Source organism: Physeter macrocephalus, unplaced genomic scaffold (assembly GCF_002837175.3).
Source record: "Physeter macrocephalus isolate SW-GA unplaced genomic scaffold, ASM283717v5 random_389, whole genome shotgun sequence".
NCBI classification, from domain to species: Eukaryota; Metazoa; Chordata; class Mammalia; order Artiodactyla; family Physeteridae; genus Physeter; species Physeter macrocephalus.
The window spans coordinates 12,954-27,604 of NW_021145675.1; the positions used below are offsets into that span (position 1 = coordinate 12,954).

Consider the following 14,651-nt stretch of genomic DNA (forward strand, 5'->3'; position numbering starts at 1 on the left):
CTCTGTCTCCCTACCTGCTCAGGCTCTTGGCCCTTGCTGCTTGGCCTTTCTTCAAAGACCCATAAAACAGCAGACCTTGCTCCATGAGTGAGGCCCCACGTCAGGTCCAGGGCACGGCCCACCTCAGGCCCACACGTGTGTCGTCAGCTGCCACCTCTTCTCGGGTGTCTTATTTTCCACTGGGGTGCTTGCTGCGGCACCCACTCCGGGTCAGGACCCTCCTTCTCACTGGGTCCCTGCTCAGCTTCCATGCCCCGGAGGTAGAAGGCAAGGCTTTCTGTGAAACCCCCTCCAGAGGGGCCTGCTTATTAGCATGTGGAGGCTTCAGAGGCCCCTTGACTGGGGCCTGCCTTCCTGCCCTGCTTCCTCTTTCGTCTCTGCTTTGAAAACCCTTTCTGAGCAGCCAAACAGCACAGCCTTTATTATGGCACTGACAGCCCTGGGCGCGCAGCTGTCCTGGCCACACAGAGACGGCACCTGGGAGCCTGGGCTTCCCCTCCTTCCTCTCGCACAGGCACCAGGGGTCTGTGTTGGCGTGAGCCCCAGCACCCTCCCTCCCACGATGGTGACAGCATGGGGAGTGGGGGTGGTGCCATGTGGCCCTGGCCCGGCCCCTGCGAAGTCTGCTGTCCACCCAGCTGCTCTGGAGAGAAGCGACTTTACGTAGAAACCAGCCCCTCTCCTGCCAGCCACAGTGGCTTTGTTCCTGCTGCCAGACTGCCCTCCTGTCCCTGCTGACTCGGCGAGGCTTGGCATAGAGGCAGGAGAAAGCAGGCCTACCAAAAGGAGGAAAAGAGCTCCCTGTGGACCTTGGCCGCCGTCCAGAGAACCCCAGGGCCCTTGTTCTCTGGGATGAGTCCCCAGAAGTGGGAGCCTGGGAGGGATCTGTGGGTGCAGCCAGCCCTGCGCAGGTTGGGGGCCCAGGCCCAGGAGGCAGGTCTGGGAGCGCTTGGTGCTGGGAAACGTGCTCCCTGAGCTCCCAGTCACTGCCCCTTGCATGTCAGGCCTGGAATTTCCTCTGCCTCTTGGGGGTCCTTGCAAGCCCACCCCCTACCCAGTGCTGGGCTCACCCCGGGCATCAGAGAGGGGGGGTGTGCATGTGCCAGGGTACTACACTCATGGCGTGGGGCTGAGAGCACCGGCAGGAAGCCCCTTTCATCATGGGCACAGCGCCGCCCCTCCCCCTTGACCCTTTTTGGCGGCCTCTGTCTCCCTTGGTCCAGCCTCCCCCCCACAGAGGGGACAGATTCACAGAGCAAGGTCTTCAGGTCACCCCCGCCCAGCTCTGCAGGAGGAATCTCAGCGCCACCCTGGGCCCGGCAGAGCCATGCCCAGCCTCTGAGCACAGGCCTCAGGTTGTTGGGAGGGGGCAGGGCAGCGGTACCCAGAGGGGCTTCCGCTTAGGAAAGCGTCGCTGCTGGGGTGTGGAGCAGGGGCCCCAGGGCCAGGCTTCCTCGGGTCATTGGAGCTGGTTCTGTTTTAGTCTCAGGAAACTGTCAGAAACCACGCCATGTTCTTCCAAGAAGTCCACTTCTTCCGTGGTGGGTCAGAGCTCTCGGGAATCTCCAGCTGGGGAGTCAGGTCTGCTAATGGCTCTGCCTGAGTTGGAGGTCAGGTGTGTCCTGGGTCTGTGGGAAGAGTCATCCTGGCTTTATCCCATCCCAGGAGGCGTGAGATCCTTGCCGAGCTAAGGAAACTTTGGACCTGGTGAAAGGCCTGTCTCTCACTTTGGGACACAGGGTGCCTGGGCTTCTTGGTGGCGCTCAGGGACGCCCGTCCACCGTGGAGCCCCTCTTGGGCCTTTCTCCTGCTCCTGGGGTGCCTGGGGGTGGAAGGTGCGCAGAGTCCCACTCCGCCTCTTACTGGCCGGGCGAGCGTGGGCTGCTGCCTCCTCTCAGCCCTGGCAGCCTCCCCTGCGGGGTGGTTGGTGAGGGCTGGAGGGTGCGGCGCCCCGAGAGCCCAGCAGGCAGCCCCTGTGTTTTGGGGAAAGACAGCTGAGACGTGCCTCATTTCTGGGGGCGCCCAGAGCCATTCTGCTGGCAGCCCCTCAGCAGCAGGCACCCTAGTGCCCTGGGTGGGCAGGGACCTGGGCCCAGGGCCTGAGCAGGTGCCGCAGGGTGGCTGGGGTCCCAGCCCTGCCCTGTCTGGGCTCTAGGCTTGCAGTGTGGAGTTACGGTTCTCTGTGTGCTCTGGCCTTGGACTCTGTGTCTGGCTAAGTACCCCTTGCACAAGTGCTTCTCCCTCGGGGCAGCACCAGCTCTGGCCTGGGTTCCCACCTGGGGTGCTGGCTGGGGCTGCAGAAGAGAAGAAGCTTCCAGCCCAACCAGGACATCTCTGTTCTGAGCCTTCCCTTCTGGCATTCTGGGCCTCTGACATGGTGTAGTTGAGCTTGGTAGCCAGGCACCCGGGCAGCTCAGACCGTGTGCTCCCAGGCCTGCACGGACACCGCTCTCCCCTGCAGGAGCCAGGGCCGGCCAAGATGGCTGTCACCAGCAGCAGCGGCAGCATCCCCAGTGCTGAGAAGGTTCCCACCACCAAGTCCACACTCTGGCAGGAAGAAATGAGGGCCAAGGACCAGCCCGATGGGAGCAGCCCGAGTCCAGCTCAGAGTCCCAGCCAGAGCCAGCCTCCTGTGGCCGGCACCCTGAGGGAGCCAGGGCTGGAGAGCCGAGACGGTAAGTGGTGGCCGGGCTGGCCCTCGTGCCCACCTGTCCTGGTGCCCCAGCCTGAAGCACTAGAACGGGCCTCCCGACAGAGCCGGTTCTGGGACTCGGGGCCTCTGAGCCGATCGTGAGCCCCGGGCCTCAGGGTCCCTCACCTTGTGTCCGTCAGCCCCGGGCTGGTCCCGGCCTGGTGTGGGACCCTGGTCGCTGGCCTCCAGCCATTGCCCCACCCCTGCCCTGTAGCTCTTCTAGTCCTATCTGTAAAGGAGGAAGACAGCACCTGCTCTGTGAGCCCCAGGCAGGTGTCGTGAGAATCAGGATGCTCTGTAACGAGGTCTGTGTACAAGGGGGCCTCTGGTTCCTGTGTCTTGTGGCTGCTTCGTCTTCAAGTCCCCGTTATCTCTGGAAGCCCACTGTGTCCTGAGAGCGGCAGCAGTGAGGGCTGTCTCGTCCTGCACTCTGTCCCATCCTGCCCAGGCGCCTGGGTGAAGCAGGGGAAGAGGATGCTGGGGAGGGAATGGTTGGCGTGACTGCGCTTCTCCACCTAGCACTTGGAGTTGCCTGAGCAGAAGCGGGCCGGCAGCCTCAGCCTCCCTCGTCCAGGCCCTAGAGGGCTCTGCACGAGACGGGCTGGCTGTGCCCTTTACACCTGTCCAGGCCGCTAGAGGTGCACGGACAGTTGGGACCCAGCTCGTTCAGGGGAAATGCATCCTGTACAGGCTCTGGGCAGAAGGTCCCTCAGTCCTCCCCAGGTAGCACACGCCCATCCACATCCAGAACCGTTCACTCCTCTCACTCCTGCCAAGGTGCTTCTCTGCCTGTCCCTCCAGAAATGCACTAAAAGGTTGCTTGGCTAGTTGTCCCTTGGACTCCTCCTTGATGTTCGGTAGGAAGTAGTTGTCGGTGGGACATCTCTCCTGGGAGAATCCTGCTCTCCCAGCGGAGCCCCCAGACTAGAAGCTCAGGGACCCCCTGACCGTCTGTCAGGGGCAGCCCGGTAGGGAGAGGCAGATAAGGGTAAGTTCCTCTCCTGGGCTCTGCCCTGGGGTGGCCATGCCAGCCTCCGGAGGTGGGAGGTAGAGAGGTGGCCTGTTTGGATCCATGTGCCCTTTGGAAAAGTCCTCAACCAGAGGTGGCAGCCGGCCCAGCGTGTCTCCTGTGCCCTCTTCCAGAGGAGGGCACCACAAGCAGCGAGCGTGTGGACTGTGGCCGCAAGGTCCGGGTGGAGAGCGGCTACTTCTCCCTGGAGAAGACCAAGCAGGACGCAAAGGCCGAAGAGCAGCAGCTGCCGCCGCCGCTCTCCCCGCCCAGCCCCGGCACCCCCACCAACAGGTACAGTGGCTCCGGCCCGCCCTCCCGGGAGCTTGGCCGCCCCCCTCCTCCCCCAGGTCCTCAGCCCTCTGGCCGAACCGTCTGCAGCGGCTCCTTCAGCTCCTTGGACACAGCCAGCCGGCCCCCTGCCCACGTGGACTCCAGCAGCGCTGGGGGGCGGGGTGCAGAGAGACCGGGGCGCGCCTCTGCCTTTAAAGCCAGCAGGCAGTATGCCACCCTGGCCGACGTCCCTAAGGCCATCAGGATCAGCCACCGAGAAGCTTTCCAGGTGGAGAGAAGGCGGCTGGAGCGTAGGACTCGGGCCCGAAGCCCTGGCAGGGAAGAGGTGGCCCGTCTGTTTGGCAACGAGCGGAGGTAAGGGCGGTGGGGGGGGCGACTGGAGGGCCGTGTGCTCGCAAACGTGGGTGCACACACTCCCCCACCCTTGCGGCCCCTGCCGTGCACACTCACGTTCTCCTGGACACACACCCACCTGTGCACCCTGGCGCACTCGTGCATTCCATCACATTCTCGTACACCCTCTCACACACTTTGTTACACGTTTCCTGCCCGCCCCAACACACACACACACACATGAGTGCCTGGGGAGAGACAGGGTTTGGAGATGGGCCTGGGCCAGGGCTGGTGGAGGTGTGGGACTTGACTGTGGTCTGAGGGTAGGAGGGCCCTTCCCTCGTTCCCCTGGAGAGTGGGGGGCAAGATCTTGGCGTGGTTCCGTCTTGGAGGCCCCCAGGCCCAGGCCCGGACCAGAGCACCCCAGCGCCCCTTCCAGTAGGAGCTTCCACCCCTGAGTCTGTAAATGGAGCATCTACCCAGCAACAGGGCTCTCACCCAGCTGCGTGGGCTGCTGGCGGGATGTGAACCTCTCGAAATGATTCACGTTCTGGGAAAAGGAAATCCATAGTTTTCATTACATTTCCAAAGAACTTGCTTTCTAAGTAAGAAAGAGGTTCAGACCCAAGTTCCACAAGTGTCTGTGGAGTGTCCTGCTGCCGCCCGCCCCCCGTCCAAGCCCAGCTCAGAGTTGGGGCGAGCTGTGGGGACAGACCGGGTGGCCCTGGGCTCCCGCTCGAGGGGTTGGCTGGGAGCAGGTTGCTTTGCTCTCCTGCTCCCTTGCTTCTTAACCACCCACCTGCTCTCCCAAATGTCTCCTCCAGCACTAGGAAGAGAGAGAAGGAAACAGAAGGTGCCTCAGTGCTGAGGAGGGGGGAGCTGACCTGTACTGGGGGGGTGCCCTCCAGTGTCTGTCTACCTGGTTCATTAGTAACCTTGAGAGGTGTATGACCACCCTGGTATGCAGGGGCAGAGACGGGGGTGCAGAAGCAGGGCGACTCCTCACGGGAACTGCTTGGGACAGCAGAGCCGCGACATAACCCCCAGGCCGGACCTGGGAACAGGAGGGCCCTGCTCCCAGGATGGACCCGGGACAGGGCCGAGGCTGTCCTTAGCGCACTTAAGTATAAGTGAATGGACTTGCCAGAAGTATAAGTGAATGGACTTGCCAGATGTAGGCGGCCAGTGGGCCGGGCGGTGGGGGGGTGGGGGCTTCTTGCTGCATCCTGGAGGCCCCTGAGCGGGCAGCCACAGCCTGGCCTGGTTTGGCGGGGACCAAAGAATTAACATTCAGCACACCTGCTTGGCTTGGAGTTCCCTCTCAGCTAGCAGCCCAGGCTACACGGCACCTCTGGGGCTTTGCTTCCGCCTGCTCTTTACTACCACGGGGATGTGCTTTCACCTGGTGCAGGCTGCCCTGGGGCCCCTCTGCGCTGCATCCTAACACTGTCACGTCACTTTCTTACTGACCCTCATGACATCTGACTGGCTGCTGTCACTCTCCGAGGCCTGCTCTCTGGTCCTGAGTAGCCGCCCCTCCCAGTGCTGGATTGGATTCCTGTCTCTGGTGGCGTAGAACAAGAACCCCACATTGGCAGGATGCCGGCCACAGTTACCCAGAGTGGCAGCTGCCCGGGAGCCTGACTCGGGGACCTCAGGGGTGGGTTTCCCGACAAGCCCTGGCCCGGAAGTAATCCTTCTCGGATGGCGATCTGCTGCCGACTGAGCGTGGGGGGCCATGGCCCTGGTTGAACTGCTGGTGACTGACCCCAGAACCAGCTGCCCGCGGTCCTGCCTGCGCCTTGGCTGGCAGCCTGGAGAGGTCGGGTTCCGTCCCGTCAACGGCCCACCTGGGAGGCCTTTGCTGTCACACCTGCAGGGCTTCAGTGGACCCAAGTTTCAAAGGCCCTGCTTGGCAGAGTCAAGCGTGGCTGACTCCCTAGCAGGTGCCGCCGCCCCTCTGCTCCTCTGGGCCCCCTCGCGGCCGTGGCTGGCTCGCAGCATGCCATTCGCCTGTGACTCGCCGGGCGCTGCTCCTCAGGGCCTTCCTGGGGCTTTCTGGTCCCGGGGACAGTTGGAAGAGCTCTCGTTCTGCATGTGGCGGCACCGAGGCCTGTGAGCGGGCCTGGAGTGGCCTCTAAACCCGGCAGGTCAGTTGGGGACAGGCCACCTCAGCCGCCCGGCCAGCCCGAGCACCCGCGAGAGCTCCCCGTGGTTCTCAGGCCCTCCCGCTGCCCCGGCTTCCCGCGCTCGCTGGCTCCCCTGCTGCCCCCTCGGCCGCACCGCTGCTGGCCCTGCAGGCTGCCTGGGGACAGCTCTGTCCCTGGAGGAGACTCCGCGGGAGCTGAGAGCACCGCAGGCCCTGGCTTCACAGGGAGCCGGGTCCCCGGGAGTTCTGCCTTCCTGAGGAAGAAGCCCTGAGAGCCACCTGTACTGTGCGCCTCCGAGGGCCAGCTGGCCTCCGGGGGCCTCCGGATGGGGGCCGGTTCCCCCCTTTCCTCCTGGAGTTAGACTTTAGGCTTCTGGGCCCAGCGGCCCTTCACTAGCTGCCCTCGACTCTGCTGCTCATCCCGATGCAAGGACAGCCCTCCATGTGAGGCGATCTCGGGGCGCCTGCCTGGGCATCTCTGAGAGGACAGGCCTCTGGCCGGAGACTCGCGGGCAGCCCCCGAGGGCGTGTCCCCCATGCGGCTGCTCGCAGCTCCTCACTGGTCGCGCTCCTCAGTGATCACCTCGGGTTTTGCTTCTTTAATTCTTTGGATAATTTTGATTTACCATGATTTGATTTTTACAAGCAGTCCTTTTCTGTTTATTCATTCTCCAGCCTTATTTTCTTTCAGGTCTTGCCCCTCTCCACCTCCTCCTGCTGTGTCGCTGTGTGACGTTACTCGCCCCTCCTCCGCCTGCTTCGCTCCCATCTCAGCTCCGTCTCCAGCCGTAGATGGCCTGACGATGCCGCCCGCCCTTTCACACGAAATCAACTTGCTTTGTTTTTAATTTGGGTTTTGATTCTTTTTACTGTTGGCAGAAACAATGTTAATTCGTGGGTCTTTTTCTTGCTAAATTTTGGATGCCCTGGGGTGGGGGCCGCATCAGATCTGCTGAGGAATGTGATGAGGACGGGGCGTGCCCTCCGAGGTGCTGGCTGCCTTCTGATCCTTCTGGCTCAGGAGAGGGTGCCGAGCGAGCGCTGAGCGTGTGACTGCCGAGTTTGTCAGCACGACAGAGCGTGCGGGGACTCCAGGGTGGGGGCTGGGAGGCAGAGGGCAAGGAAGCGTCTGGCGGAAGGGAAGGGCCTTGCCCGTGAGCTGCTGGCAGCCCCCCAAGAGGCCCCCCTCAGCGGAGGTGGGAGAGGGAGCAGGGGTGTCCGGGGCGAGCTGGCTGAGCGAGCGGTGTGCACTGCCGGGGCCCTGCGCGAGGGCAGCCCGGAGGCTGGGGTGAGCCAGGCGTGGGGTGTTGGCTGCGGGAGCCCCTCTGAGGCTCCAGACCACGTCCCCTCGGGCTCTGGGGGACCCCGTCTCCCCCTCAGCCGCCTCATGCTCTCTCTTTCAGGAGGTCCCAGGTAATAGAGAAATTTGAGGCCTTGGACATCGAGAAGGCAGAGCACATGGAGACCAACATGTCAGCCGGGCCCTCGCTGTCAAGCGACACTCGCCAGGGCCGGAGCGAGAAGAGGGCCTTCCCCCGGAAGCGGGTGAGCGTTCGGGCTCCGGGGCGGCAGCGAGGCCGAGCGGGGCGGCGGGGGCAAGGTCAGCACACGGCCCCCACACCCCCCGAGCCCCACTCACACCTCGACGCTCTTCTGCCCGGCCTCCCGCTCGCATCTCCTGCTTGTCTCTTGGGTCTCTCATCTCCTTCCCCATTGAGTGGACGTCTTGAGGGTGAGGCCTGTCTTCTGCGTCTTCCTCTCGGAGCTCCGTCCGTCTCTGCTGAAAGCTGCTCTCGTGAGCTTTTTTTTGGTCCCAGGTCGTAACCAGAGCCAGTCTCTTCCTCTCTGAGGCAGTCGGGCCGCGAGTCTGAATACTTTCCTTCCTCTCTCTTTCGGGCGGTGGCCACAGCCCCAGTTTCTCTCCACCCAGTCCCCAAGGTGGATTCCGCTTCTGAAACCCACCTCTCCTGGGCCACCCGCCTCTCGTGGCCCCCCTGAGTCTGCCCTCGTCTTCCTCCTGTTCTCTCTGGGCTCAGAGGGGCCCTAGTGCTCACTGCGCAGAGCCCAGCGTCTTCCCTCTGTGACCGCACGGGGCCGGGGGAGGACGGGGGCCAGGAGAGCCACGTGGCTGGTGCATCCGCAAGAAAAGGCTGCTCTCTCGCCAGGGCGGCTCGGCCCCGGCCGCGGGCAGCTGGAGGCGTGGGACTAGGAGTCTGGGCGCAGGTCCTGTCCGCACGGGCAGAGGTGCTGAGGGAGCCCAGACGGCAGAGCGCCCCTTCCTCGTCCGGAACATGGCCCTGCAGCCCGGCCCGCCCGCGGCTCCGGCTGCCCAGGGGCTGGCCGGTGCTGACGGGGCTGCTCTCTGCCACAGGACCTCCCCAGCGAAGCTCCTCTCCCGGACGCCTCGGCCTCCCCCCTGTCTCCACACCGAAGAGCCAAGTCACTGGACAGGAGGTCCACGGAGCCCTCCCTGACGGTGAGCCCGGGCGCCCGCGCTCCGAGGCCTGGAGATGCCACACCTGCTGCTTCTGTCCCCTGGGCTCTTTGCTGCCACTGCCTGTGCCTCTGCGCTGGCGTCCCTTCTGTGCACGGGCCCTCACGTCCGTGCGTGGGAAGCAGGTGCCTTGTTTCTGCCCCTTCTCTGGGCTGCGTGGGCATCCTGAGCTCTGAGGTCCCCGGCGGAGGAGGCCATCTGGCCAGAGCTGCAGAATTCTGGCTCCGGGGATTCAGGGCCACAGGACGAACCTCCGTTCTTTTTGTTTTGGGTGTTTGTTTCTGTGACATTTTGTAGTCGGGAGCCCCCCTCTTGCTGGGCACTTGTCTTGTTCGCGGGGTCACCACGGAGGGAGCCCAGCCTTTGCTCCAGGGCATGGGATCCGTGGCCATCGGGTGCAGGTACGGAGTGGTCAGGCGGGTCGAGCGGGCCCGTCGCTCCCTCGGGGAGCCCCGAGTGGCAGGCCAGCGTCCCAGGAGTGAGGACAGCTGCTCGTGTGGGCCCTTCTCTGCTTTGTCCTCAGCCTTCCGAGGAGCCTGGGGCCGATGCCGCCCCTCCCAGGCGTGGGGCCTCCAGCGGCAACCTGACTTGGAGCCGTGGGGCCAGGGCAGAGGCTCTCTTGCCTGGAGTCTGGGTTTCGCTCGCGGGTTTGGAGCAGACGCTCCAGGACACGTGTTGCTGATGGGTGTCCCGCTACGTGGCATGTGTTCTCTTGCACCCTCCTTGGGTCCTTAGAATATAAAAAGACGTCACAGCCCCGCTCTGGTCGTGATGGCTGTAGAAGAGCACACGGGCCGAGGGGAGCAGTGGGCCACATCTCTTTCCACACTGGCCTTGCCTGCGCCCCGATGTGTGACACGGGCCAAGCCCAGGGGGCTGCCTGCCTGCGGCCCCCAAGGTGCTCTCAGGCTGCTCCTCAGGCTCCGGTGTACAGGTGCCAGAGGGAACAGCAGGGACAGCGCCCCGTTCAGTGCCTGCGGTCCTGGTTCTGCTTCTTGTAGGGAAACGGAGACTCAGACTCAGACTCATCCTGGCAGGTCAGCGGCCTGAGGGTCTTGGCAGGCTTGCTGCTGCGTCTTGCTTCACACCGGGCGTGGCCTCTGCTCTCAGTCTCCCTGTGGCCTCTGTGAGAACTTCTCAGCTCTCCTTTCAGCCGTCGCTGCACATCCTCCCTCCACGCGAAATGCCGGCCGACTCTGTCTGGGCCGTTCTTCCATGCCTTCCGGGCGGCCCTGCGCGAGCAGCAGCCGGGCAGCCCCGCTGTGCTGCTCACGGGGCGAGGGGCCCACGCCCGCTCCCCGTGCCCGGCCTCGCCCTCCTCGAAGACGCGCAGCCCCTGCCAGGGCGAGGGGCCACAGGGGCTCCTCTGGCAGCTGGATAAGCCCCTTTCCGGGGCCCCCTCATCGGGGGAGAGACACCTGCCTTGTCGGTCACCCTTTACCCAGAACCGGGACGCCGCTGCTTTCCTCTCAACTGTTCCTTTTTCTTCCTTTCTTAGCCCGACTTGCTGAACTTCAAGAAAGGCTGGCTGACCAGGCAATATGAGGACGGCCAGGTGAGTGGCCAGAGCTGCCGTGGTCCCTGAGGCGCCGGGGAGCAGGCGTGAGGTTCAGCTGGCCCCCGGCGCCCCAGCGGGAGGGGCCGCCTGCCCTCTGCGTTACCTGTGCCCAGTGAGGTGCCCCAGGACCCTGGCTGTGGGCCGCCTCGGAGCGGGAAGTGCGGGACTTGAGTCTTGGTTTTCCCCTCCTCTTTCAGTGGAAGAAACACTGGTTTGTCCTTGCTGATCAAAGCCTGAGGTTCTACAGGGACTCGGTGGCTGAGGAGGTGAGTGTCTCAGCTCCGTTCCTCTGTAGGGACAGGGGGGGTCCAGGTGGCACTGCTGTTCCTGGGCCAAAGTCCCCTTCGGGTGGACGGGTGGCCCAGTCCAGATCTGCAGAGGAGTCTGATGTTCCCGGGGCTGGTTCCTGCTGCAAAGTGGGCTCTCCAGACCCTGCTTTCGGCACCCGGGTACGGGGCTTCCGGTGGCTTTTCTTGTCTCTGTTCTTGGAAGAACACTGAAAGACGTCTTGTTTTAAAACTCAGGATGAGCAGTTTTGTTCTTTCTATACGGAGATTTTGTGGTGAATTGAGTCTTTAAAGAACTGAACTAAATCTTGTCCCTTGTTTTGTGGACAAGGGTGGATGTGGCAGGTGAACTTGGCCAGCCTGGTTGAGAGTCCTGATTCCACGGTCGAACACCAAACAGACGGGGCTCTTTGTTTCTTCACCTACAACAAAATCATCTATTTTGAGCAATTTGGCAGTCTGTTTCTGCACCTTTTCCCTTGTATTCCGCTCCAGAAATCCTCCAGAAATACTCCCACATGTGAAGAAAGAGATGTGTTCCATGTTAGTGGTTCCTGCACTTCTATAACAGCAGGAGATCTGAAAGAACCTAAACGTCCAACACTAGGGTATATACTAGTTACTAGGTTATATACCCTGACACTGAGTTCTGTCTGGACTGCAGCGGAAGGACGTTAGTGACGCACGGGCACATGCAGAGCAGTGTGGGTGGTGGGTCTCTGGGGGAGCCTCAAGTCAGGGGCCCCAGGAGCGTGGGTGTTTGGCTGTTCTCAGAGTGTGGTCTGTGGACCCCTGGAGACCCGTTCAGGGATTCTTCCGTAACAAACATAGTGTCATAAAACTGTGATGCCATTTACTTTTTCCGTTGTGCTGGCCTTTGCCCTGATGGGTGCCTCAGCCTGGTCAGGCTGCAGGAGCAGGTGGCTGGCCACCGTGCATCCTTCACTGCCACACACCGTGACGTTACAGAAAGGGCCTTAACAGAAGAGGAAAGGTACTGATTTTATTAAGTCTCAAACCTTGAACACCCACCACTTCAGTAACATCCTGTGATGTGAGATGGGAGGCTGGCCGAGGTAGCTTCTGCTGCTTGTCCAGGCGTGAGGCCGTCCCGTGGGGAGCACTCGCCTGCTGTCTGCACTGCCTGCCCCGCCGGCCGCCTCTCCTCACGGCCCACCGTCTCTGCGTGAATGTACGACACACAAATGCTCACTCGGTTTGGGTGTTCGGCAGACGTTTTCTTACAAATGAACCAAGTGAGTCTCTTCCTTCAAGGGAAACGACTGACAGAACTGTTACCAGTGATTCAGTTTGAGCTTCCAAGCAAAAGTGGAACTTTGGAAAACGTGTGTTCACCATCACTAACTTGACAGTCGCCCCCAAGCTTACAGACTCTCCTGACCGAACAGGTGGTGATAATAACAAATGAAGTGTTTGCTCCTGTACAAGGAAACGTCAGTATCTGGGGGCTCTTCCAGAGGATGAGACAGTGTCACCAGATCATGTGTGGGTGAAAGACCCCCTCAAGGAGCAGGGTAGAACCATGGGTTCTAATGCGGCAGAGGACAGAAAGCATCTCCTTCGCAGTTCACCTTCAAGAAACTACCACTTGTCAAAGGAGAACAGCCACAACTGTCTTTTTGAAAAGACTGTTAAAATTCACTTCCCTTTTCCAACCCCATATCTGTGTGAGGCCAGACCGTCTTCATATGCTTCAACCAAAATATGTCAACAAACAGACTTGAGTGCAGAGACAGACGGGTGTGAGAACCCAGCTGTCCTCGGAAGTTAAGCATTAAAGAGAGTTGCAAAAATCTCTTGCTGGTTTTTTAAAATGATACATTTTATTAAAAAATGAAATGGGTTTGTGTACTTATATGCATACTTTTTTTTTTTTTTTCAGTTTTTTTCCTAATTTCTGATATGGCAAATATCATCAGTAGATACAACCCACATAAACAGAAGCTCTTTGGCACCCTCCATTTTTAAGAGTGTAAAGGAGGTTTGAGAACCACGGGCATGGGATGTCTTTGACAGGATGTGTGGAAAATGGTGGTGTGGATGCTTCTAGGTGGTGTGGGGTAGGCAGCGCCCTGCCTGTGAGCGTATGTACAGCTCATGGGGCACGGGCCTTTACTTTCTAAATCTCATTTTCTCCGCAGGCGGCCGACTTGGATGGGGAGATCGACTTGTCTTCATGTTACGATGTCACGGAGTACCCAGTGCAGAGGAACTATGGCTTCCAGATCCATGTGAGCCCGGTGGGGTTTGCAGGCAGGCTGAGTGCGAGGGTGGGGCCATGGGCCTGACCGGCTGGCGCCTCATCCTGTCCCTTCCTCTGTCCTGGAGCTCCTCACCCCACCCCCAGTCTGTGGTCTCAGCAAAAATTAAGACATTAGCATCTTTCTCTCAAGGCTGTCTAAAAGCCTTTTTTTACCGAAGTTTCTTTTCTTTTTCTTCCATTTTTTAAACGCTGGAGTTCAGGCCATTTGGAAGGATGTGGGATGTGGGAAGTTAGAGTGAAAGTGTTGAGTTCTTAACTCTCAGGGTGCTGGGTTTTTATGGACTTGCTCTGTCCTTCATTCGTCCACTTACCCACTCCCTGGAGTCCTTTCTCCCCACAATCTTGTGAAGTACTCCAACGGGCAAGGCATTGCCCCGTCCTCAAAAAAATAATCTGCTTGGACAGGTGAAACAGTCCTCACTGGCCCTTTCATCAAAGCTCGGGGTTCAGGGGCTGCTCAGAGGTAGCCGGGCTCGTGGTGAGGGCACCGGCTCCCGTGTCTGCCCTCACTCTGATGCCACCTGGAAGTCTGAGGGTGCCCCAGACCACCCTCACATTTGATAATTTGCCAGAAGGACTCACAGAACACAGGAAAACACCGTACTTAGGATTGTAGATTTATTTTAGCAGAGGGCTACAGATTGGTACCAGCCCAAGGAGGCAACGCGTGGCGAACTGGACCGAACAGGAGGGCCCTAAACAAAGCTCTCGTGTCCTTGGGGACGTGTTTTCCTCTTGGCGCTGACGTGTGATGACACACAGAGCTTCCAACATGGGAAGCTCGCCCAAGCTTCAGGCCTGGTGCCACGCCCAAGCCTCTGTGTCCAGAGTTTTTACAGAGGCTTCATAACTGATCAACTGAACTGTTGTCGACATGGTCAGATGCAAGTGCCCGCCCCCTCTCCCCCAGAGCCTGGCTGATGTCACATGGCCAGAGCCCCAGCCCTTCGCTCCATGGCTGGTCTTTCTGGTCTGGCCAGCCCCACTGTGCATCACCATGGCACAGGGCAAAGGCCAGACCTCTCTTTGGGGAAAGCTAATTCTTCCCCCATGAGAGTCTTAGGTGTGCGATAGGAACCAAGCGGCCTGACAGCTGTCACACTGGGGCTCCCCGGCTGGGACTCTTGCAGCGTCGCCTGCTGACATTTGGGCCCAGAGACTCAGCTGTATCATCTCTGGATTCAGCCTAGATGCAGCATGTGGCAATGACTAATATTAACCAAACTCAGAAGAGTGAGTTCAGATCTGAAGGCCAATAAATTCATTAAAAGGAAAAATTCAGCCCCCAGTCCACCAGGCTGCAGGGCATCTGTGGGGGGCACCAAGTCATAGCTGAAGGTGGCGCCGATCTGATGGCCCGTGCAGCCCCACCGTGATGCCCTTCTGCCCCTTGTCCCTTTAGGAGGAAAAGGCATGCTCAGTGAGCCAGACCTCTAGCCTCCTCTATGCGGACAGATTTGGGGACGGTGCCAAGTTCTGGCGTTGTGGGCTGCACGCTGAGTCCCCCCCCGCCGCCCCGGGCCCCCCCCACCTCCCCATCTTTTTTTAAAA

The 14,651-nt window shown here is 60.7% G+C and overlaps 1 protein-coding gene across 8 annotated transcripts in view; it reads left to right on the forward strand.

The window, feature by feature from the left end:
• Nucleotides 1–14,651, forward strand: part of LOC102994000 (myosin phosphatase Rho-interacting protein) — a 48,406-nt gene that overhangs the window by 7,578 nt on the left and 26,177 nt on the right. For 6 of the 8 annotated variants that reach the window (XM_055082961.1, XM_055082960.1, XM_055082959.1 and 3 more), the window contains exons 3-9: nt 2,462–2,675; nt 3,836–3,995; nt 7,881–8,022; nt 8,849–8,953; nt 10,470–10,526; nt 10,727–10,795; nt 12,979–13,068. In XM_055082961.1, the coding sequence (XP_054938936.1) occupies nt 2,462–2,675; nt 3,836–3,995; nt 7,881–8,022; nt 8,849–8,953; nt 10,470–10,526; nt 10,727–10,795; nt 12,979–13,068 (837 nt within the window). The remainder of the gene's footprint in view (nt 1–2,461; nt 2,676–3,835; nt 3,996–7,880; nt 8,023–8,848; nt 8,954–10,469; nt 10,527–10,726; nt 10,796–12,978; nt 13,069–14,651) is intronic. The other 2 variants (XM_055082963.1, XM_028485428.2) reach the window with 1 other exon arrangement.